General features: G+C 40.3%; 2 protein-coding genes across 2 annotated transcripts; both read left to right on the forward strand.

Moving 5' to 3' along the window:
- Positions 1 to 2,323: 2,323 nt before the first annotated feature.
- Positions 2,324 to 7,596, forward strand: LOC307136701 (uncharacterized protein; the record flags this gene model as incomplete). Its single annotated transcript, XM_079833948.1, has 4 exons — positions 2,324 to 2,330; positions 3,742 to 3,904; positions 5,086 to 5,152; positions 6,597 to 7,596. 4 exons carry the CDS (start codon positions 2,324 to 2,326, stop codon positions 6,816 to 6,818), a joined length of 459 nt encoding a protein of 152 aa, XP_079690074.1. The 3' UTR covers positions 6,819 to 7,596.
- Positions 7,597 to 19,044: 11,448 nt separating this feature from the next.
- On the forward strand, positions 19,045 to 23,419 carry LOC307136137 (gap junction delta-2 protein). Its single transcript, XM_079832920.1, has 2 exons — positions 19,045 to 19,318; positions 20,141 to 23,419. Exons 1-2 carry the CDS (start codon positions 19,248 to 19,250, stop codon positions 20,997 to 20,999), a joined length of 930 nt encoding a protein of 309 aa, XP_079689046.1. The 5' UTR covers positions 19,045 to 19,247; the 3' UTR covers positions 21,000 to 23,419.
- Positions 23,420 to 24,298: the final 879 nt, after the last annotated feature.

A 24,298-nucleotide genomic window follows, 5' to 3' on the forward strand; every position in this document is an offset into this window, starting at 1 on the left:
AAACGTCTTTAGGTCATGATTTTTATTCATTTTTCTTACACACCGTCATTTTCCCAGCGGCCAGTTTTCCCTTAGACGCTGTCATTATCCTGTAACAGTGATGTTTTAGTATCAGTGATACACTTTTATAGCTTGTGTTCATATTTTGAATTCGATTTTGTTAAATTGTCTCTTTTCATTTAAAGTTTAGTTTTAGATCAGGGTGTCCGCGGGGTTGTAAAAGGTAGTAAATGAAATTAGCCAAAATTAAGGGCATTAAAAAGTATTAAAAAGTAGTAAACGTCATCTGACGAGGTATTACATTTTTAGAGCCCAATTTTTTTTAGATACATTTTCAATTTGTGTTAAGTACAGGCCTTTTTTCTAAAATTTGCGTGGTTTTATTTATATGTTGGGAGTAGGACCTGCGCAATATCATGTGGTGTTCATTCGCACGCGCGCTGAAACAAACTGGGTCCGCGACTGGCTTGCTGCCAAACATGTACGCAAGCTCGCTTCCATTCAGTAAGTAAAGCATGGGGAAATGCAAGTTTTCGGACCTCTGGCTGGAGGACTCCCGATTTAAAGACTGCCTTAGGCCAGTAGTTTGCAACAGCCGCGAGGCTTATTGCCACGTCTGCAAGAAGACAATAACTTGGGTGGGGGTGAATGGCGTCAAATCGCATTATGTAAGTTAATCAAATAGCCACCAAGATGCGCGGACGTAGCGAGCAGCTTCCCATATCAATGTTCTGCGCTACGGATGCATCAACGACCTCAACCTCCACTGCTTTGCCCTCAACCCCGACTGCTCTCCCGATTCAAACCACTGCCAGCATATGCTATAATAAGCTATAATTAAAATGATTATCAGTCTATAATATGTCAGAACACTACAATGATATCAGTATTATCAGAGAGTAAGTGCAGCTTTATTTTAACATATTTCAACAATTTGTTTAACACGAAATGGGCCTATACTTCTCTTCTAATTTGTTTCACAATATGGGCCACAAGAGAAATATTAAGAATATAAATTCAGACAGTTATAGGCTATACGTTATCAGATTTATATAAATAAAGAGATATCTCTTGTCTCTGTGAGAATATGCGCCAAAAGCTTGTCAGATTTTACTTTCACTTTCTGTAGTGAATAATTGACTAGGTTTGAGACTTCACAGACTCTCGCGCACATTGGGTTTTTGTGATATCCACTGACTCGCCTTCATGTTTTAACCCTATGGTCCTCTTCGTTTAGGGGTCACACTTGTCTCCTTCGCGGTCAAAAGTGACCGAAGCCTTAAAATTTCACTTTTTTTTTTTCTTTAGGAAAACCAATGTAATATATTTTTATTCAATAATATTTTTTGATTATTATTTAGAATTTCGAAGGGATTATATGGTACTATGCAATAATTATAAAATTTTAATGAGCAATTTTTTCCATTAGAATTAAATTAAATACATTTCGGTCATTTTTGACCGAAGAGGACCCCAGAGGGTTAAAACGAAAAAGAAAAAAAATCTTTATTGCGCCGTGAAAATGCTCTCGTTTCCCTCTGTACACTGCACGAACTATGAAGAAGATGTCTCCTTCCTCTTCTGTCTTTATTTCTATTCTCATCTCTGTGGGCAGTTGATGTTAAGTTATAATGACCTCGTTATATTGTGATGCAATATGTTATTCAATTTGGAAAGATATTTAATTTACGCTACTATAGTTGCAGCTTGAAGTCCCGCTGGTATTAAAAAATATTTTTAAGGTATTAAAAAAGGTAGTAAAAGGTATTAAATTCAACTTAAGAAGTTCTGTATATACCCTGTAGATAAAGTTTTAGTAGTTCAAATTAAACTAAACGAATATGAGAAATATTTTGTTTTCATTTAACTTCTTAAACTCCAAGGACCCTGATGAGGGTCCAACATGACATCAAGTATATACTTTAAATTTTAAATATCTGACCTCATATGTGGTTCCATTTGAAAGCTTAGAGTCTCTACTTTCTGGAGATATGCATCACTTTGACATTTGTTTTACACACTGTAACTTATTTACACTAAATTACTCTGGAACCATTTTCGCCTGGATTTGGCCGACCCAAATTGAACGATCATTCGAATACACGACTGTGTTTCTACTGATACAAAGCTTAAAGGGTTAGTTCACCCAAAAATGAAAATTCTAAATAACGACTAATATAGTGATGACGATTTCAAAACACGGCATCATGAAGCTTCGAAGCGTTATTTCCAGCAAATGTCAGCAAACACTGGAAAAAAAAATTGTGACGCTGGGAAATTGCATTTATGCCACTGTATATGGGGATACTTGTATATTGGAGAGATGTTGGGTAGGTAGAAATTACTTAAAAAATGTCATATTCCTCCCATATTCCACATGATCCAGAAAAAAATCTTTTTTTTCCAGTATTTTCTGGAGTCTAGTGGAAACAGCCCAAACTGTCTGCAGGGTGCTAGAGCACACCATTACACACTTTCAAAACTGAATTTATAACCAAAAAATCAAAAAGTGCCTCTTTTTCGGGGGGTTTATTACAGCTCAGACAACATATACTCACATGTTTATCACTTTTAGCAGTGTTTTATGAAACTTTCAAAGGGTTTCCTGTAAAATGACACCAGTATTGTGTATTTAGAGACACTGTATGTGTGTATGGGAAGCTTTTCAATTTGGGGAAGCCAAATCCAGCCGGAAATCCCCCAAAAATTGTCCCAGAGCTAAGGAGGTTAAAGTTTTAGTAATTTGTTGTTTTTGCCATTTTTATTAGATTTTCATTTTTTGTTTATTGTTTTATTTCTTCAACTTAAACTAAACAAAAATAAGAAAAAGTAGGCTACTAACTTTAAATGAAAACATTATCTTATTTTGCTTCGTTTAAGTTGAAGTACTAAAAGTAGTTTTTATTAACTCTATTTTAGTAAACTTCATAGTTTTGTTTTATATAAGTAATTTTTTTAGTATGTAAAAAATATTTGGTAACACTTTAGAATAATGGTCATTAGTTAACATTAACAAAGATGAATAAACGCTTTATAAGTGCAGTTCATTATTAGTTCATATTAATTTCAACATTTACTAATGCATTATTATAATCTTGTTAACATTAGTTAATGCACTGTGAACTAACATGAACAAACCATTAGCAGCTGGATTTATATTAACTAACGTTAACAAAGATGAACAAATACAGGAACTAACCATGAGCAGTGCATTTGTTAATGTTAGTTAATACATTAACTAATGTTAACTAATGACCATTATTCTAAAGTGTTACCAAATATTTTAAAGTTTTAGTTAATTTAGTACTTAAACTAAAGGAAAATTTTAAATAAAATTTTTTAAATAAAGTTTTTTAATGTCTATATAGTTTTTTATTAACTTTTATGTTTAGTTTGTTATTTTAGTACCTCAACAAACTAAAGGAAAATTAGAAATATTTAGTTTTTATTTAAACTTGGTCATTTTTTGTCATTTTTTATTCATTTTTGTTGATGTCTATAGTTTTTTTTATTAACTTAATTTTTTTATTTAGTTTGAGTTATTTTAGAATTAGTACTTTTCAACGTTTTTTATATTATTTTATTTCAGTAAAAAAAAAAAAAAATTTTTTTTTTATGGTTTTTGTTTAATTTAACACTAGTAAGGCTGTCCTGTGACGGCTGAACTTGAGCACATATCTGAGCGTGGATCACATGAATGTGTTGCTTGTGTAACTCGTGAAAGGCGTCCATTCTCCTGAGTGTGTGTCGTCGCTGCTGCCCGTGCTGTGACACCGCTGGAAACGGCTGGTCTTCATCAGGGTCTCTGGCGTCTGCATACAGGAACCGGCTGCTCTGGGTGTCCAGGAAACATTAACAGACCTTTCAAAGACGACTTTTTTACGCAACTCAAGAGACACTCCCAGTAAGTTCTTTCATTTTAAAGAGTTCAAGACTAGCAATGTTAGGTCAGTACCACAGCAGGATGAGGCTAGGTAACTTTTAATGCAGATTTTAAATGTGTTTTCTGTGTCCTGTGTTCATTAGCTTGCAAAATACTTATAGTAAATTGCCTAAAAAACAAAAAAAACAGGAGATTGTGTCACTCTAAAGCAGAATGAGTGACAGGAAAGCCTGAGACTGATGGTGTGGTTTTACTGTCTGTTATTACCACACACTGATCACATGCCTTCTGATTTGTCAAAAAAGCAAACTCTTAAAGTTTACTTTTAATACCATTAATGTTCTTTCACATCATTTAAGTGTGAAAAAGTCAAAATCAAAACTATTTCACAATTTTGAAAATCTGTCAAATTTCTTTACTAAACGTTTTCTCTTCAAGTTTTTTATTGGCATCTTGTGGTTCCTTAAAGAACATTTGACAGCCATGCACAAAACCTTTACACATCCACATCGCTCTCACTACAGCATTACTATCAGTTCAATGTCAAGATGTGGGGAGTGGGGTAAGATATGCCACTTTTCACCATGTCATTAAGGCAAAGAGGCTCATTATATTTCAGCATGCCTGTTATCAACTCAAATGATCGTCTCAACGTTTACTGCATAAATCATCACATTTTTAATAATCAGATGAAATGCACATTTAATGAGTATATCAATGTACTGCAACATTTTCATCTTTCAAAATTTTTTAAATATATACGTTTCTGTTCACAACGAACATAAGACAGTACTGGAAAGATGCATGTATTGCATATGAGGCTGTCACGGCCCAGATCAGACATGATGACCGAACTAACGGCTCGATCCCGAAGACACAAGAAGTGAACTAATCTTTCCAGGGAACAGACATGATTAAATGTGAAATAACAAAAGAAAGAACGATTTGGATTCGGAGCTGAGGTGAACTAACACTGCATTCATAGCCTGAAGCAAGCTAAGCAATTCATGAATAATTTCTTTCTCAAAGTTTGGCTATGGCTGCATTAGCTTATAGTTTACAAAAGTTACATAGTGTACCTTTAACATTGACGGATTAATAATTGGGTTACGGTGTACTCCACATGCTCGCCATCAAGGCTTCAGGTTCCTCAGACTTTGTGAGGCTGGCGTAGTGCCTGATCTCTTTCTTTCTCCTGCCAGCGCTCCTGTGGATTCCCTGAAGAAGTCTGGCCACGACTTCAAATTTTTCAGTGAGATCAACGTCACGGTGAGCTTTCAAACGCAGGAAAGGCTTTCAGATGGATGAGCCACTGACGCACCTGAAACTGATCTCACCAGGGTTATTAAACTCAAATGAAAATTAGCCCATGATTTACTCACCCTCAAGCCATCCTAGGTGTATGACCTTCTTCTTTCTGATGAACACTATCTGGCTCTTCCAAGCTTTATAATGGCTGTGACGGGGTCCATTGAGTTTGAAGCGCAAAAAAGAGCCGTGTGGAGTATGTTTATTGTGGATGGATGCACTTTTTTGGGCTTCAAACTCAATGGACAACTCTTCAAAAGTGGTGTTACCCAAAACTACCCAAAATAGCCGCTGCCATATTAAAAATACATTAAAGGGTTAGTTCACCCAAAAATGAAAATTCTGTTATTAATTACTCACCCTCATGTCGTTCGACACCCGTAAGACCTCCGTTCATCTTCAGAACACAAATGAAGATATTTTAGTGTAAAGCTGATGGCTGAGAAAGGCTTCAGATAGGCCTCCATTGGCATTCAGTACACTTATACTCCCAAGACCCATAAAAGGCACTTAAAACGTCGTTACAAAGTCCATCTCACCACAGTGACTCTACAATAATTTTACGATGCGACGACAATAGTTTTTGTGCGCAAAAAAAAATAAAAATAACACCTTTATCCAACTTGTTCTTGTCTTCCGCGTGTGCCTCCACGACGCATGCGCGAGAATATGACGTAGCGCCGGGGCTCGGGAATCCATGAAATGCACACTTTAACCCCATTTTGAGAACTACGCCGAGACCTAAAGCACGATCAATGTAGAATTCAACAGCTTAGATACGCGCGTCTTCCTCTGCTTGTAAACAAATCGCTTCTGGGTCATGTGTCCGAACGCCGGATCTGCGTCATATTCTCGCGCATGCGTCGTGGAGGCACACACGGAAGACAAGAACAAGTTGGATAAAGGCGTTATTTAGATTTTTTTTGCGCACAAAAACTATTGTCGTCGCATCGTAAAATTATTGTACAGCCACTGTGGTGAGATGGACTTTGTAACGACGTTTTAAGTGCCTTTTATGGGTCTTGGGAGTGTAAATGTACTGAATGCCAATGGAGGCCTATCTGAAGCCTTTCTCAGCCATCAGCTTTACACTAAAATATCTTCATTTGTGTTCCGAAGATGAACGGAGGTCTTACGGGTGTCGAACGACATGAGGGTGAGTAATTAATGACAGAATTTTCATTTTTGGGTGAACTAACCCTTTAAAAAAAGACTAAAACTTCATGAAATCCTGAGAACTGATTCACTACAGTATCTCTCGCTCTCCCCTAATAACGGCTCTCATTAGCACTGAAACTCTTCCAGAGGTGTGTTCATATTCTGAAGGCAGGATTGTGTTTGCATCCTGATCAGAAGCAGATTGTTTTATGCAGTGTCGCTGAAGAAGCTGTCTTTCTCCCTGCAGCTGAGGATGTCGTGTGGCTCGTGTTTCTGGGCCGTCGTGTGGCTGCTGGTGCTGCTGATTCTGGGCTGGCCCTTGAGCATTATGCTGGGGGGTCTGTACGGCCTCATCGCCCCGATCACCGTCTGCGTGGGCCTGGACCGGCTGGCCGACCTGCTGATGGAGGGGGCGAACCTGGGCCGGAAGTGTGCTCTGAACATGAGGCACGGCAAACCGCTGTGCTGAGACCACCAGCCCGACGAGTCAAGAGGATTCCTCAGTTTCACATCTCTTCATTTAAGCGGTGTTAGTCCACGTGAACGGGTCTTGACGTTATTTACTGTGCGACTATAACCCGGCGCATCCTTAAAGCCTCAGTGACGCTTTCCTGCTTCCTCTCTGTATCTGTTGCTCTCACGCTGAATTTGAATATTAAAAATTAAAGTGTTCTGGTGCTGATGTCTGAGTTCACAAACACATGAGCGAGTGTACTGCAACTCTAATCTTTTTATTCCATGGCAGAAACAAGCTTCCATACCATACTGATGGTCAATACAAAACTAATATGGGCTCAATTTCAGGCCATGAAACTGAGAAGCTGATCATCACTATAGGCTTTTTACGGGTTCAACAACCCTTTGGTTAGGGTTAGGATTAGAGTTAGCTAACCCTTTTTTGTGTTGTTACCTACACACATTTGAATTTACTAAAAGATTCATAAATAAAACAGATATGGGCAAACTTTGTGTAGAGTATATTTTAATTAAATCAGATCAGTGATTAATCAATGAATTAATTGTTAAAGAAGACAAGACACATAAAAAAGCCCCAGTCAGTGATGGTTTGGGGTGCCATGTCATCTGCTGGTGTTGGTCCACTGTGTTTTCTGCCTGACTGGCCTACAGGGAACATGATGCATATTTCCACTATCATTTAATCATGCAGTAATGTATAAATTCATAGGAAATAAGTACAATACTTTATTTTGTGTGGTTTATGACTATCATAAAAAACATTTCTTCTCAATGTGTTCAGCCCTGTTATATGAGCTAAGTAAAATGATTTCCTCATTTAAAATAAAATCCAGAAGTATTTTGACAAGCCAGCCAACAAATATATATTCAAACAATGTTTTGCTAACATTCCCATTAAATTATTAAAAATATATTTCTGAATGTTCCCTGAACATTCAAAATGTCTAGTTTAATTAAAGTTTTTTCTTGTGTATGCGAATGTTAAGGGAACGTTCAATTTGATCATTTTGCAGACATTATGGGAACATTACTTTTGAATGTTTTCTGAATGTTTTGAAACAAGTAGTAACATTTAAAGATAAAGATGACAGACAGATCACATACTAGTGCTCACATAATTGATGATTGACCAGCCACAGCTTCAATTTACCAGTGAAAAGATGGTAAGTATTAATTTCTGTAATGTACTCTGGCAAAGAGTTTCATTCTTCCAAAGCCGTTACGGAGAGTCCTTGTACCCTTACTACTTTGCATTATGAATTTGTTAAAAAGAGAGGAAGCAGTATTGTTTATAATCTTAAAAACAAGGCAAAGATTTGCATTGTTAATTAAATTTTCCTAACTCAAAAATCTATATTTATATAAAATCAAACGGATATGAGAGGTTTTGGGGTTTTAAGAGTCCCACTTTATATTAGGTGGCCTTAACGACAATTTACTTACATCAAAAAATAAGTACAATGTACTTATTGTGTTCAAATTGTATTGCAAAACACTTTTGCTGATATTGACGTGGGATATGGGTAAAGTTAGGGACAGGTGTGGTGGTATGGGTAAGTTTAAGGGTAAAGTTAGGGACCGGTGTGGTTTAAGGGTAAAGTTAGGGACAGGTGTGGTGGTATGGGTAAGTTTAAGGGTAAAGTTAGGGACAGGTGTGGTGGTATGGGTAAGTTTAAGGGTAAAGTTAGGGACAGGTGTGGTGGTCTGGGTAAGTTTAAGGGTAAAGTTAGGGACAGGTGTGGTGGTATGGGTAAGTTTAAGGGTAAAGTTAGGGACAGGTGTGGTGGTATGGGTAAGTTTAAGGGTAAAGTTAGGGACAGGTGTGGTGGTATGGGTAAGTTTAAGGGTAAAGTTAGGGACAGGTGTGGTGGTATGGGTAAGTTTAAGGGTAAAGTTAGGGACAGGTGTGGTGGTATGGGTAAGTTTAAGGGTAAAGTTAGGGACAGGTGTGGTGGTATGGGTAAGTTTAAGGGTAAAGTTAGGGACAGGTGTGGTGGTATGGGTAAGTTTAAGGGTAAAGTTAGGGACAGGTGTGGTGGTATGGGTAAGTTTAAGGGTAAAGTTAGGGACAGGTGTGGTGGTATGGGTAAGTTTAAGGGTAAAGTTAGGGACAGGTGTGGTGGTATGGGTAAGTTTAAGGGTAAAGTTAGGGACAGGTGTGGTGGTATGGGTAAGTTTAAGGGTAAAGTTAGGGACAGGTGTGGTGGTATGGGTAAGTTTAAGGGTAAAGTTAGGGACAGGTGTGGTGGTATGGGTAAGTTTAAGGGTAAAGTTAGGGACAGGTGTGGTGGTATGGGTAAGTTTAAGGGTAAAGTTAGGGAAAGGTGTGGTGGTATGGGTAAGTTTAAGGGTAAAGTTAGGGACAGGTGTGGTGGTATGGGTAAGTTTAAGGGTAAAGTTAGGGACAGGTGTGGTGGTGTGGGTAAGTTTAAGGGTAAAGTTAGGGACAGGTGTGGTGGTATGGGTAAGTTTAAGGGTAAAGTTAGGGACAGGTGTGGTGGTATGGGTAAGTTTAAGGGTAAAGTTAGGGACAGGTGTGGTGGTATGGGTAAGTTTAAGGGTAAAGTTAGGGACAGGTGTGGTGGTATGGGTAAGTTTAAGGGTAAAGTTAGGGACAGGTGTGGTGGTATGGGTCAGTTTAAGGGTAAAGTCAGGGACAGGTGTGGGGGTATGGGTCAGTTTAAGGGTAAAGTTATGGACAGGTGTGGTGGTATGGGTAAGTTTAAGGGTAAAGTTAGGGACAGGTGTGCTGGTATGGGTCAGTTTAAGGGTAAAGTTAGGGACAGGTGTGGTGGTATGGGTAAGTTTAAGGGTAAAGTTAGGGACAGGTGTGGTGGTATGGGTAAGTTTAAGAGTAAAGTTATGGACAGGTGTGGTGGTATGGGTCAGTTTAAGGGTAAAGTTAGGGACAGGTGTGGTGGTATGGGTAAGTTTAAGGGTAAAGTTAGGGACAGGTGTGGTGGTGTGGGTAAGTTTAAGGGTAAAGTTAGGGAAAGGTGTGGTGGTAAGTTTAAGGGTAAAGTTAGGGACAGGTGTGGTGGTATGGGTAAGTTTAAGGGTAAAGTTAGGGACAGGTGTGGTGGTATGGGTAAGTTTAAGGGTAAAGTTAGGGACAGGTGTGGTGGTATGGGTAAGTTTAAGGTTTAAGGTAGGGACAGGTGTGGTGGTATGGGTAAGTTTAAGGTTTAAGGTAGGGACAGGTGTGCTGGTATGGGTAAGTTTAAGGTTTAAGGTAGGGACAGGTGTGGTGGTATGGGTAAGTTTAAGGTTTAAGGTAGGGACAAGTGTGCTGGTATGGGTAAGTTTAAGGGTAAAGTTAGGGACCGGTGTGGTTTAAGGGTAAAGTTAGGGACAGGTGTGGTGGTGTGGGTAAGTTTAAGGGTAAAGTTAGGGACAGGTGTGGTGGTATGGGTAAGTTTAAGGGTAAAGTTAGGGACAGGTGTGGTGGTATGGGTAAGTTTAAGGGTAAAGTTATGGACAGGTGTGGTGGTATGGGTCAGTTTAAGGGTAAAGTTAGGGACAGGTGTGGTGGTATGGGTAAGTTTAAGGGTAAAGTTAGGGACAGGTGTGGTGGTGTGGGTAAGTTTAAGGGTAAAGTTAGGGAAAGGTGTGGTGGTAAGTTTAAGGGTAAAGTTAGGGACAGGTGTGGTGGTATGGGTAAGTTTAAGGGTAAAGTTAGGGACAGGTGTGGTGGTATGGGTAAGTTTAAGGGTAAAGTTAGGGACAGGTGTGGTGGTATGGGTAAGTTTAAGGTTTAAGGTAGGGACAGGTGTGGTGGTATGGGTAAGTTTAAGGTTTAAGGTAGGGACAGGTGTGCTGGTATGGGTAAGTTTAAGGGTAAAGTTAGGGACAGGTGTGGTGGTATGGGTAAGTTTAAGGTTTAAGGTAGGGACAGGTGTGGTGGTATGGGTAAGTTTAAGGGTAAAGTTAGGGACCGGTGTGGTTTAAGGGTAAAGTTAGGGACAGGTGTGGTGGTGTGGGTAAGTTTAAGGGTAAAGTTAGGGACAGGTGTGGTGGTATGGGTAAGTTTAAGGGTATGGTCAGGGACAGGTGTGGTGGTATGGGTAAGTTTAAGGGTAAAGTTAGAGACAGGTGTGGTGGTGTGGGTAAGTTTAAGGGTAAAGTTAGGGCCAGGTGTGGTGGTATGGGTAAGTTTAAGGGTAAAGTTAGGGACAGGTGTGGTGGTGTGGGTAAGTTTAAGGGTATGGTTAGGGACAGGTGTGGTGGTATGGGTAAGTTTAAGGGTTAAGTTAGAGACAGGTGTGGTGGTGTGGGTAAGTTTAAGGGTAAAGTTAGGGCCAGGTGTGGTGGTATGGGTAAGTTTAAGGGTAAAGTTAGGGACAGGTGTGGTGGTGTGGGTAAGTTTAAGGGCATGGTTAGGGACAGGTGTGGTGGTATGGGTAAGTTTAAGGGCATGGTTAGGGACAGGTGTGGTGGTATGGGTAACTTTAAGGGTAAAGTTAGGGACAGGTGTGGTGGTATGGGTAAGTTTAAGGGTAAAGTTAGGGCCAGGTGTGGTGGTATGGGTAAGTTTAAGGGTAAAGTTAGGGCCAGGTGTGGTGGTGTGGGTAAGTTTAAGGGTATGGTTAGGGACAGGTGTGGTGGTGTGGGTAAGTTTAAGGGTAAAGTTAGGGCCAGGTGTGGTGGTATGGGTAAGTTTAAGGGTATGGTTAGGGACAGGTGTGGTGGTATGGGTAAGTTTAAGGGTATGGTTAGGGACAGGTGTGGTGGTATGGGTAAGTTTAAGGGTAAAGTTAGGGACAGGTGTGGTGGTATGGGTAAGTTTAAGGGTATGGTTAGGGACAGGTGTGGTGGTATGAATAAAATTATGCTGCATTATTTTCCTGTTTAACACTGTAAAGCTGCTTTGAAACAATCTACATTGTTAAAAGCGCTATATAAATGAAGTTGACTTGACTTGACATGAGTAAGTTTAAGGGTAGGGTTAGAGACAGGTGTGGTATGGGTAAGTTTAAGGGTAGGGTTAGGTGTAAAGGATGGGTCAAATAAATGTAAGTACAGAAATTAATTACAGATGTAATTACATGCAGGTTAGTCTAGGTAAGGTAAAATGTACACAGTTAGAGCATTGTATTAAGTTATTAATTTAATTGAAAGTACATAGTTGTTAAGGCCACCTAATATAAAGGGGTCCCTTCATAGTTGTTTTGTTGGCTTGTGACCAGCAGATCAGACAATATGTAAAATGAGGGATTGCACAGTGGCAATGAATGAAGAATTCACTGTTTGTATAGTCTTTCAATGTATTAACTGCAGTTTTTAAACTATTAACTAACGATAAACTAGTAGTTTGCAAATGCTTTGTAAATATTGTAAATATTACTGTATACTTATAAAGTGTTACCCTTAGCAGAGCCTGTGTGATATGATTGAATTCATAACAGGTGCAATATGGAAAGAGGATTTTCAGGATGAAGACTTTGATATTGCCTGATTTTTATAATGATTCAATCTGATGACAATAATTTGAGCTTTGAAACCTTGTAGAGAGAGAGAGAGAGAGAAAGAGAGAGAGTAAAATGCATGAATTGACGCTCTGAGAGCAGGTTGTTTTAGCAGGGATCATTCTAGTCTCTGATGAATATTAAAGTGGAAATGTTGTTATTTTAAAAACGAATGGCAGGTTATGGGACATGTTTGTGTTTTTCTGAAGAATCAGAACTGTCTTTGATCTCTAGGTGCAGGATATGAGAGGAAATCTGAGTTCAAGCTAGATTCTGCTGAGTTTGAGCAGAGGCAGTAACTGGAGATTCGGCTGTGGTGTCGTATTGGTGGGACTTCCATGAGGAACTGCAAAGCCATGCAGTGTAACATGAGACACCTTCATATCCACAGCAGGTCATTCAGTGCTGCCCTCTGCAGGAGGAGGACGACAGTGACGTCTATCTGTCTGTCTGTCTGTCTGTCTATCCGTCTGTCTGTGTCTGTCTATCCGTCTGTCTGTGTCTATCTGTCTGTGTCTCTGTCTGTGTCTCTGTCTGTGTCTATCTGTCTGTGTCTCTGTCTGTGTCTATCTGTCTGTGTCTCTGTCTGTCTGCCTGCCTATCTATCTATCTATCTATCTATCTATCTATCTATCTATCTATCTATCTATCTATCTATCTATCTATCTATCTATCTATCTATCTATCTATCTATCTATCTATCTATCTATCGATCTATCTATCTATCTATCTATCTATCTATCTATCTATCTATCTGTCTATCTATCTGTCTGTCTTTGTCTGTTCTATCTATCTATCTATCTATCTATCTATCTATCTATCTATCTATCTATCTATCTATCTATCTATCTATCTATCTATCTATCTATCTGTCTGTCTGTCTGTGTCTGTCTATCCGTCTGTCTGTGTCTCTGTCTGTCTGTCTCCCTGCCTATCTATCTATCTATCTATCTATCTATCTATCTATCTATCTATCTATCTATCTATCTATCTATCTATCTATCTATCTATCTATCTATCTATCTATCTATCATCTATCTATCTATCTATCTATCTATCTATCTATCTATCTATCTATCTATCTATCTATCTATCTATCTATCTATCTATCTGTCTTTGTCTGTTCTATCTATCTATCTATCTATCTATCTATCTATCTATCTATCTATCTATCTATCTATCTATCTATCTATCTATCTATCTATCTATCTATCTATCTATCTATCTATCTGTCTTTGTCTGTTCTATCTATCTATCTATCTATCTATCTATCTATCTATCTATCTATCTATCTATCTGTCTTTGTCTGTTCTATCTATCGATCTATCTATCTATCTATCTATCTATCTATCTATCTATCTATCTATCTATCTATCTATCTATCTATCTATCTATCTATCTATCTATCTATCTATCTATCTATCTATCTATCTATCTATCTATCTATCTATCTATCTATCTATCTATCTATCTATCTATCTATCTATCTATCTAATGACCGCACCAGACCCACTTACACTGCCTGTGCACAGCCTCTCTCTCCCTCAGTATCTCTCCCTCTTTCTGTTCCTCTCTTCCTCTCTTTCTGTCTTTCCCTCCCAGCAGTCCTGAGGGGAACCATCACCAGCCAAAATTGCCTGGTTTTAATTTCAAGTCTGTGCTGTACACACAGGGCCGCCTCTCAGCATGTGGTGGAGGAAGCACATTTGACAGCCGCTGTGGTTGGACTGGGGCTGTAAATATTTCATCTGCGTGCGAGATCAAGAATGGAAAAAGGCCTGAATGCCTCGCTCTGCTTCTGCCATATGTGAGGAAATCTGAGCATCTGATGAACCTCACACTGCGGCTCTCATTTAATCCTGGCACATGCAGAACAACCCTCTTGAGTGTGTGTGTGTGTGCATGGATTTTCATATCCATTCTCATAAACATGTATGTGTTTTACTAACTTCATTGATATATGAGCAAAGCTAATCTGTCCGTCTGTACAGTCCAGTCAGCATTACGCTCTGAACACCTGATAAAAATCTCAAAATTGAGGGAAAATCAATTGAATAGTTTTCTTTTTGTTAGTAGCATATTGATCTCAGTCACAGTCAGATGTTTCATTGAATATTCCAGTCAGATTGGTGAAGTGAGCAGACTGTTCTCTCTCTTGCCGAGCTGTTCATCTCTTCTTCTTCCTGATGTCAGAATGCGACTGGTATTGAAGCCTGACATTTTTATTTTAGTAAGGAAGAATGTCACCTCAAGTCTGAGCTGGTCATCATGGCCATTGCTGGCTTTATACAGTCATGTAATATGTTGGTAGTTTGATTTACTGAAAAGCGTCTCAACTACTGATTCAACCAATGGTGTGATTTTGGGGCGGGGCTATTTGTTTGTGTGGCTGGTGGGAGTGTTTAGGAAACCTGTTTGAAAACAGTCATTATTGTTGCCATGCTATGTGGTGTCACGTGTACCACAGAATTTACAGATTTCACTTTAAACTGGTTCACTGAGGTCAGTGTAACACGTTGTTTGCTTAATCTCAATCACACAATGAATTAACTACATTTTGCGGAGTGGCCGTTACACCTCAGGTGTGCATTATTTTTCAATAATTCAACAGACCGGAGTCAATTATTTCACTTATACTGCGGTTCCCACACCTCAAAACAATGTTCAGATTATTTATTTCAAGACATTTGTCAAGTTTTGTCCTTTAAATGCTCTTGTGTGCAGGACTAATTTCTTACAAATCGTATACCAAGCCTCTGTTTCTAATTCCAAAACGTCATTTGAAAGCTCGGAACGGAGACTTTGTTAGCAGTTATTAGAGAGAGAGGGAGAGGGAGAGAGGGAGAGGGAGAGAGCGATTAAGGGTATGTGCATCTCTCAACAGTGTTCGGCGTCTACTAATACCTGTCATGATCACCAGTGAGAGTGCTCGTGATTTACCACCAGAGGGCACTCCACCCCGGACTATTGCCCTACTATCTCAGACTACATCTCCCATAATCCTTTGCCCGGACTTATCATCCCTGTTTACATTCACCTGTGTCTCATTACCCTATATAAGCCTGGTTATATTAATCATTCATTGCGAAGTCTTGTTTGTTGTAACACTGCTTTTCTGAGCGTTTTCCCTGGTTTCTTGTCTCTTGGTTTTGGATTACTTGCCCGTTCCGTGGATTACCCCTTTTGCCTGTCTCTCCTGCCTTGTTTGCCTGTTTGGACTGCTTGCCTGTGTTTGACCTTTTGCCTGTTTTTTGCCTACGATTGTGGATTACCCTCCAATAAAGCTGCATTTGGATCCTCAGCCTTCGTGTCTCAGAGCAGCACGTTACAATAGCGAAACTGTAAGTTTATCCGCTTCAAAAACAGCGTTCTTTTTACCTCACTAGTGAGAAATGTCATGTAGCTTTTAAGTGTGAGTGTGTGTCCGTATTGAATGTGTGCTTGTGTGTTCATGTGCGTTTGAGCGGGAGAAAGAGAGAATGGCTGCGTCCGAAATCACGTAATATGTGACTAGGTACTACATTTGAATATAAAAGAACTTTGCGACCGTTAAAAAAGTATGTTCTATATAGTATGAATGAATGTAGTGTGAATGTAATCCGGACGTACTACATCCGCCATGGTGTCATGATCATGTGACCTACCAGCGTCAGTTGCGTCCCTTCACCTCATAAATCCTCTCCTGTGGCCTCATGGGATAGTAAAGTGTCCATCGTATGCGCACTTCAGAATCTCGCCAGAAGTAGTAGGTCATCCGGGTACTTTTCGCGGACTGTTTTTCGAATACTATGAATTCGGACATACTACTCTGTTGGCGTACTGTTTTTCGCATACTATATAGTAGAGAAGTATTCAATTTCGGACGCAGCTTATGTGCTTTCCGTACGTAATAAAACGTAATTTTGTGGCAAAAAACATGGGAATTTGTCGTTTGTATCCTATTTACTATATTTATATATTTACTTTATTACTATATTTATTTATGGCGAAGTGATATGGAACTGTAATGCGGTCAAGACCAGCTGGAACTACTTTAGCCGTGCGTTTCCCTAAAAAGTAATTGCACACCTTAGAACATTTGTTAACCAATCAGATTCAAGCATTCAACAGCCCTGTAGTATAATACATTTTAATGGAAGGTCATTCCTCGCCTCGAAAGCCACAGATAAAAACTTTGATTAACCTTTTTTTTTGCCGATGCTATCACCAATATCACAATATAAAATTTGTATTTAAATATTTTAGATTAATCAAATGCCTTGTGCTCTGTGTAAATTTTAGCGGCATCTAGTGGTGATGTTGTGAACTGCAACCGTTCACCCTTCTTTTCGAAGCACAAAGAGAAGCTACGGTGGCCTACACAGGACAAAGATTTCGTCATCTGAGACAGCAGAGAGTAGCTAGCGCTATGTAGAGCAGTTTGTCCCTTTAGGGCTACTGTAGAAACATGACGGCGCAAAATGGCGACTTCCCTGTAAGAGCACTCGCGGTGTATGTAGATACACTGTAAAAAATGTATAATCTTCCCAACTCAAAATTTTCTAGTGACTGGTCACATCTAAATTTTTCAATTGGCCAAATTGAATTTCTGTGAATTTAATTTGATCAATTGTGGCAACAGCCTGTTAACATGGGCTCAATTAGAAATAATATGTTGAGCCAATGGAAAAATTTAATTTACCAACACTGAAAAAAATGTCAGGCCTCTCCAATTTAAAATTTTCTAGGGACTGATCACATCTAAATTTTTCAATTTGGCCAACTAAAACATTTAGATGTGATCGCTCACTAGAAAATTTTGAATTGGAGAAATGTTTTACAGTGAAACTGTGAGGTTGGTCAGATTAAATATTTTAAATTGTAGTAACAATTGTTAATTTCTCACTGTCCCAAAAGACAAAAATGACTAAAAACATACATATATTAAGCAAAATACAGAACACAGACAACAGGGTTGACATTTTATCACATTACTTTATTAACAAGTAAATTCCAACACGGGATATTTGGTGAAAATACCTTATTTTCAATAAGGAAAAACTCTGAATACATTCAAGAAGTCTTCTGCATAACAGGATGTCTTAAAGTGGTGAAGAAAACACGGCACTGCAAGCTAAAAACCTGCAAATAAAAATAAAAACTAACATTAATGGCAAAGTTCCCCTGCATCACATCTGGCAAATGACAGAACAGAAGTTACTTCATTATATAATGAGGATGAGACGAATGAATGGATGAATAAGAAAATCGAGCTTGACGTGTTTGATATTAAAAGGCAATAACTTAAGCCCTGAAAGAGGTCGACGCCAAATGCAATCTCCGGCACCGTGTTCAACGGTCGCATGCCGCATATATCACACAAATGACTTAATTTACAAATTACCTATCATTTTAGACATATAAGACATGAGGAAAATAAAACTATTGGCTACCCTTAGAGTAAACGAGAACACACTCATGAAACCAATGAATGCATGAACTCGTGATTCTACAAAATGTCTTTTAAACTTCATATCGGGTCATAAAGCAAAACTCTGGGGAATAATTTCAGTGCTAAATACTCACCAACGTCTTTGTGAGATGAATATCTCTCTATTCTCTTGGGAATTTCGGTCTTCAGCACCTGCTGGTTCGGCTCCGCTCGCGCTGCCGCTCCCGCGCATCCGCATTTGAAATCTCCACACCAAGGTTTTTTTCAAGCGCATTTTGCGCATGCGTATACCGTTTGTCGGACGTAGGACTTGTTCAGCCAACATGGATTTTTCACTTCGACTTCATAGATTGACTGAGCACAAATAAATATGTTCGGTGAATATTCAATTTTAATTTTGAGTTAAGACCTTAAGCTATGATTAGTACAATTGATCTTTTTGCATGGGGATAATTATTTGGAAGTCATTTATTGGGCCAATATGTAATGATCTATTGTCACAATTTTTCCCCAAATTTTTTTTTTACAGTGTAGAAACGGCTCATTCAGGTAATAAAAACATAACGGTTCATTATGTAAGGTCTTTATACACCACTGAAAACATAGTTATGTATATTATATTGCATTTCTGTTAATAGATCCTCCTAAATATTACACACTGCACCTTTAACTAACCCTAGTTAATCAAATTAGCAGATATACCGTCTTCAGAAGACAACAAAGCAAGTGGCATTCATTTTGAAGATCTCAAACACTTCCCAGGCTTGATAGTTATAGTTTGTTAGACATAAATAAAGAAAATATTATTATTACCAAAGTGAACAAACAGTTTTTGGGGGCACTGTATAGTTTTTTTAAACTAGTCAAATTGCAAGGAAGATGGTTCGACGGAACTGCGCATGTCTACGTGCTTTCGATGGGCGGGGCCAGAGGTGTCTTTACTTAAACAGAGAATCAGCTGACACATTCACCTCACTGTATCCTGAGCACGAGCGCAGCTTCATGTGAACAGGGCGGAGCTGAAGGTCTTCACTGTACTCAAGGACATTTGCTCTCCAACAGCTGTGTCGTCTTTCACAATACACAGCAACAAGTATGAGACTACAGTCCCCCAAATAAAATAAAAAAATGAAAAAAGGCGCTCTCCCCTCCATGACAGAGTGCAGAGTTCAGCATCACCGGACCGAGTCCTGCTTCATTCCCTGCTTATGAACATCACACATATGAAATCCGCAGCTCGAGATAAAGCCCTATATGACGCAGCAGGGCTCTCCGCGGCACTGATGCCATATTAAAGCCCGCCGCCCTCCACCCACACCATCAATCTGATGTGGAGATCGAAGATAGGAGGGCTCACATGACTCCACTCCAGACTGGAAGGCGAGGAGAAGTGTGGCATCTTCCAGCATCAGCACTGCCACAGCTGGCGCAGCTCATCCATGCGTTCTCCCGATAACGGCGGACAATAGGAGGAAATATTCACCCTTTTCCCTGGATTTGGATCACAGTCTGCGGATGAGCAGCGATGGGGGAATGGACCATACTAGAGAGGCTCTTGGAGGCTGCTGTCCAGCAGCACTCCACTATGATCGGGAGGTAAGAGCTAATGTCAGTCTATCTGTCGAGGTGACGGCGAGATTCGGCGTGTTTGGACGAAAAATGTCGGGTTTTTTATGCATGCAAACGGGCGTGATCGTCTGTTTCACTCTTACAACACAGTATAAAGCAAGATGACAGCAAAACATATTTGCGTAATGTGGATAATATAAAACAACTGGGTTCAGCACTGGACAGCTCCAGGCACTAAAACGGCCATAAATCCACACATTTATATTGTTTTATCATGTATTTTGGCTTCGTTTAAAGCCACGTTTGAACGAGAAGTGATGCTATATTGCCAGGTGTGCAGTAACAAGGCGTCACCGCGAATTGAAATACCGAAGAACGAAACGCATATAGCATTTACACGACACACATTATTCAACGCCGGTGAAATGTAGCAGAATGCATCATTCAGCGGTTGTGAACGCGCCTCGGGTCATACAGCCCACACTGATTAGTAGATTTCTTTGTTGCAAGCCACCTTTTGAGGCTTTTTGCCAACTGCACGCTCATTAATATAGGCTACAGTAAATATTTGCATAATACATACTGTATGCAAAATACAAAGGAACATATTTGAACTAAATGCCCCACATTATCAGCACGCTTGAGTGAGATTTTTTGTAGGCTATTTAATGTTAAGCCTCGCTGGGTGGTGTGTTGTTCTGTACCCAAATTCACAAAAGTGCATTATCAAACCAAGTGACCCCTGCATGATCCACATGCAGCATATACTAGAGTGAGGTGCTGAAATAAAGCGCTGAGGACGCACCTCCTATATTGACACGTTTATGTTTCTGTGTGCTTGTTCTTTAGGATCCTACTAACTGTGGTGGTGATCTTCCGGATCCTAATCGTAGCTATAGTGGGAGAGACAGTGTATGACGACGAGCAGACCATGTTCGTCTGTAACGCCTTACAGCCGGGCTGCAACCAGGCGTGTTACGACAAAGCGTTCCCTATATCGCACATCAGATATTGGGTCTTTCAGATCATAATGGTCTGTACGCCGAGTCTGTGCTTCATCACGTACTCGGTCCATCAGTCGGCCAAGCAAAAGGAGCGACGCTATTCCACCGCCACCGTCTTCCTCACGCTGGATAGTAAGGAGCAGGATTCCCTGAAGCGAGAGGAGGCCAAGAACCAAAAGATCAAGAACACCATCGTGAACGGAGTACTTCAGAACTCGGAGAACTCCACCAAAGAGCCCGAGCCCGACTGCATGGAGGAGAAAGAACTGACCAGCTCGGGCAAGAAGCCGGGCAAGTCCAAAATGAGGCGGCAGGAGGGCATTTCAAGGTTTTACATCATCCAGGTGGTGTTCAGAAACGCTCTGGAAATCGGCTTCCTGGTGGGCCAGTATTTCTTGTACGGATTCAACGTGCCCGCCGTGTACGAGTGCGATCGATACCCGTGCATCAAGGAGGTGGAGTGTTACGTGTCCAGGCCCACGGAGAAAACCGTGTTCCTCGTCTTCATGTTTGCGGTCAGTGGCTTTTGCGTGGTCCTCAATCTGGCCGAGCTCAATCACTTGGGCTGGAGGAAGATCAAAACGGCCGTGAGGGGCGTGAGGGCCCGCAGGAAGTCCATCTACGAGATCCGGAACAAGGATTTGCCCCGGATGAGTATGCCCAATTTCGGCCGCACTCAGTCCAGTGACTCCGCCTACGTGTAAGCGCGCGGAACGAGAAACGCCAGCCTGCGCGCCGCCGAGATCGAGAGCGTGGACGAGTCCCGTCGTCGCCACGTAAGGTTCATGAATTGCAAGAACACGGGGTAGGACTTTTTTGTTACTGTTTTAAAGACTTCCTTGACAACTGTGGACGACAAACACGTTTGTAACGCAGTTCACTACTGTATAATGCAACTTTTTAGCAACGTTTGTACTCTGAGACGTACACAAAGAGCAAACACTGATAGCCGAATGCGTATGGCCTCTCTATAAGCTGCGGTGACACTTTACATGGCATTGTCCGTGTGGCACAGAATGCATGCTATATGATTCATTACAATAAACTCCGAGCGACAACTGCTGTGACGTGAACACTGACATGTGAAGTGTGACCGAGGAAGCTGCTCTGCTGTACTTGAAGGGAGTAAATACGTCTTGCACTAAAAAGTTAACGTGACGCTGACATAATATCACATTTGTGTGAGGCGACGCACATCGGGAGAGTCTTGACACACCATCCATATATCAAACGCTTCTGCTATGATTTCTTTCTTTTCGGTTGCCTGTACCGCACCATTGACCTTAACGTCGACTATGTGATAAACTCCATCGCAGATTTGCTGGTGTGTGTGTGTGTGTGCGTGAACGGGGGTGAATTTGCTGCAAACGCTTAACGTCTGTGATCTCCTTAATTTCAACACCAAAGCGCCCTCTGCTTTCTTCGGTAACGTGTTTTTTCGCGCTTAAGTGTAATCAAGTGCCATACTTGTATATAAATATATGCATATATACATATAAAATCTATTCTGAAGAATATAACCATATCCATAAAGCAGATTTATTGCTTGAATTATGCTTACTTACCGCGGCGTCCAGACTTGCTTTAGCTGTATTCGTTGTAAATGAACTGAAACTAGCATAACGCATTCTTCCTTCTCGATCGTTTTGGAAAACGGCCAGATGGGCCATGTTTCCCATGCCAACAAATTGGCGAAACACTCCTCAGCAATGTTTTCCGCTCTGGTGCTGGTTTTTTCACCGAACAGTAAGCCGAATAGATTCTTTTCGGGATTGATGTCCCGTTGAAAAGCCCACGCCTGCTGGATCTCTTCCACCCCTCTACGACAATGCAAGCGTGCGTGAGCTTTCTTTATGAACTGGCCTTGCTCAGAAACAAATCCCGGTGCGTTATTTAAGCCAGATGTCATTTTCTTTCTCCTGTTACCGTTTGAATGATTCTTTATGATTATGCCACCATATATTTATGACAAGCAAATGCGTGCACAGAGAGGAGACGTTCTCTGCATTTCTGAGCTTGAAGGGAAAGTATTGCATGTTTAAGAACTTATATGGACATGAAATCTATGCGGGGTTTGCTCGAGTATCGATACGCCACCCCGCACCGATGCCTCCCGGCGCTTAAGAACTGACACGAGGGAATGTTACACATCTCGAAGGTCACTGAGGACAAAGGACGGTTCGGGACGGACTGTTTCGGATCATCCGGGGGCTTGGCGGCCATTTCGGTGTTCTGGGAAGGGCTTGGCTGTACGGTGCAATCTTCCCTTTTCTCTCAGTTATCCCTCTCTCCTTGGATAAGCATTCCAGGACTCCTCTGAGGTTTGTACAACTTTGCGGAGAAACGAAAGACCCGAGCAATCAAAACGGACTGCACTGGAGCTTTAATAAAACATGAACTGGTATCTTTCTTGCCTTATATGTACTGCAGTCTCCCCTCATTCCCCCCTGTGCATTTTCTGCAAGAGCCGACGTGGTGTTTTTACAGCTCCTCCTAAATGACAAAATGATTGGGTTATGTATGAATGTAATTCTGCATGCTGTGATGTGCCATACATCATGTGAGCGTCGGAGGCTCGGTTACACCATGCGGTCGCATTCACGCGTGCTGCAAACCGACAGACACACAGACAGACAGAGAGACGCTTGAGATGCATTGCGCACGCTGAGATGTCTCCGCTGCTGCTGCTGCCTTTTGCTGAGTTAAAACCAACAACAATGTCTTGTTCTTTTATCAGGCCTGAGATTACAAAACACCTTAGCATGGGATGCCATTACTTCAGGTACACAAACCAAGAGAAAACCGAGCCGTTTGTAAGGGTGTTGTTTGCTTCTGATTCTTTTTTTGTTTTAGGAGCTGTCGTCTGAAAGATTCTCCCTGGAGCTTTGCCATCTGAAAGACGGTACGAGCGTGTAATGCCACATATAAAGTCTCATTGTAATTTTATCTTGATCGATTTGCATATTGATAAAAAGGGCCTTGCATGTAGTGAACGCAGAAAAACGCCAGGCTGTTCCGTTCTAAGCCTCCAGTCCTTGTGGTTTTGAGGATGTGTAAACTGAATGAAATGAAGATGGATGATATACTGTGAATTAAATCCACTTCTTTACAAAGATGGTGATATAAATGATGGGCCTGATCTTTTGTTTTCTTGCTGCACACACACACACTCACACACACACACACGCGCACACACACACACTCATGCCGCCCCTCTGAGATTTCACTGAACTGCAGTGTCCTGGAAGGGCTGCGCAGAAACTCTGCAATGCACAACTGCTCTCACCTGCACATCTCTGAACACGGCCATTGGAAATCTCTTCAGTGTGTGTGTGTGTGTGTGTGTGTGTGTGTGTGTTAGGTTGGATACAGAAGAGCACAACTGTCAAAAAATCTAACGACTGTTAAATGGGGCGATGGGATCCATATATCAGTAGTGTATATTAGTGTTTGTCATTAAAGTATTGTGTAATTCATTTGATGTTGATAGATTTCCAAAGTAAACACAAAGAGCTATAAATAAAAAAAATAAATTAATCATTTAAAACACATGACCGTCATTTGTTAATGAATGAAAGACATTTTCTGTTTTTGTGATTATCATTGACAAGGTCCTGAGGTTTCCAGCACACAAACCTCTCAGTCATCATTTTCTGCATTTCTCTGTTTGTTACGAGAGATTATGAATTCATTTGGCATGTATAAAACAGACTGCAGTTATTGTACATTATAACATGAACATGTAATCAAATATTGTGTACTTTTATGTTCCTTCTTAATTGTTGTTGTTATTATTTAAACTGTTTAAACGCTTAAAAATAAAGGTTATTTATTGGGAGCGATGGTTTACCTTTAATATTTATGGAACCTTTAAAATGCACAAAAGGTTCTTTAGATTATTAAAATGATCTTCACACTATCACTCATAAACATAAAGGTTCCTACAGGGGGGTTCATAGTGATGATACCATTAGAAGAACCATTTTTTATTAAAATAACTTTT

The sequence above is a fragment of the Gobio gobio genome, assembly GCF_949357685.1.
Source record: "Gobio gobio genome assembly, chromosome: 13".
Taxonomy (NCBI): domain Eukaryota; kingdom Metazoa; phylum Chordata; class Actinopteri; order Cypriniformes; family Gobionidae; genus Gobio; species Gobio gobio.

What these genes read in the sequence shown, in the direction of transcription:
- LOC307136137 (XM_079832920.1), top strand. Translation starts at nt 19,248, where the DNA reads ATGGGGGAATGGACCATACTAGAGAGGCTCTTGGAGGCTGCTGTCCAG. An exon ending in CACTCCACTATGATCGGGAG is followed by an intron (nt 19,319 to 20,140) that starts GTAAGAGCTAAT and finishes CTTGTTCTTTAG; the next exon opens with GATCCTACTAACTGTGGTGG.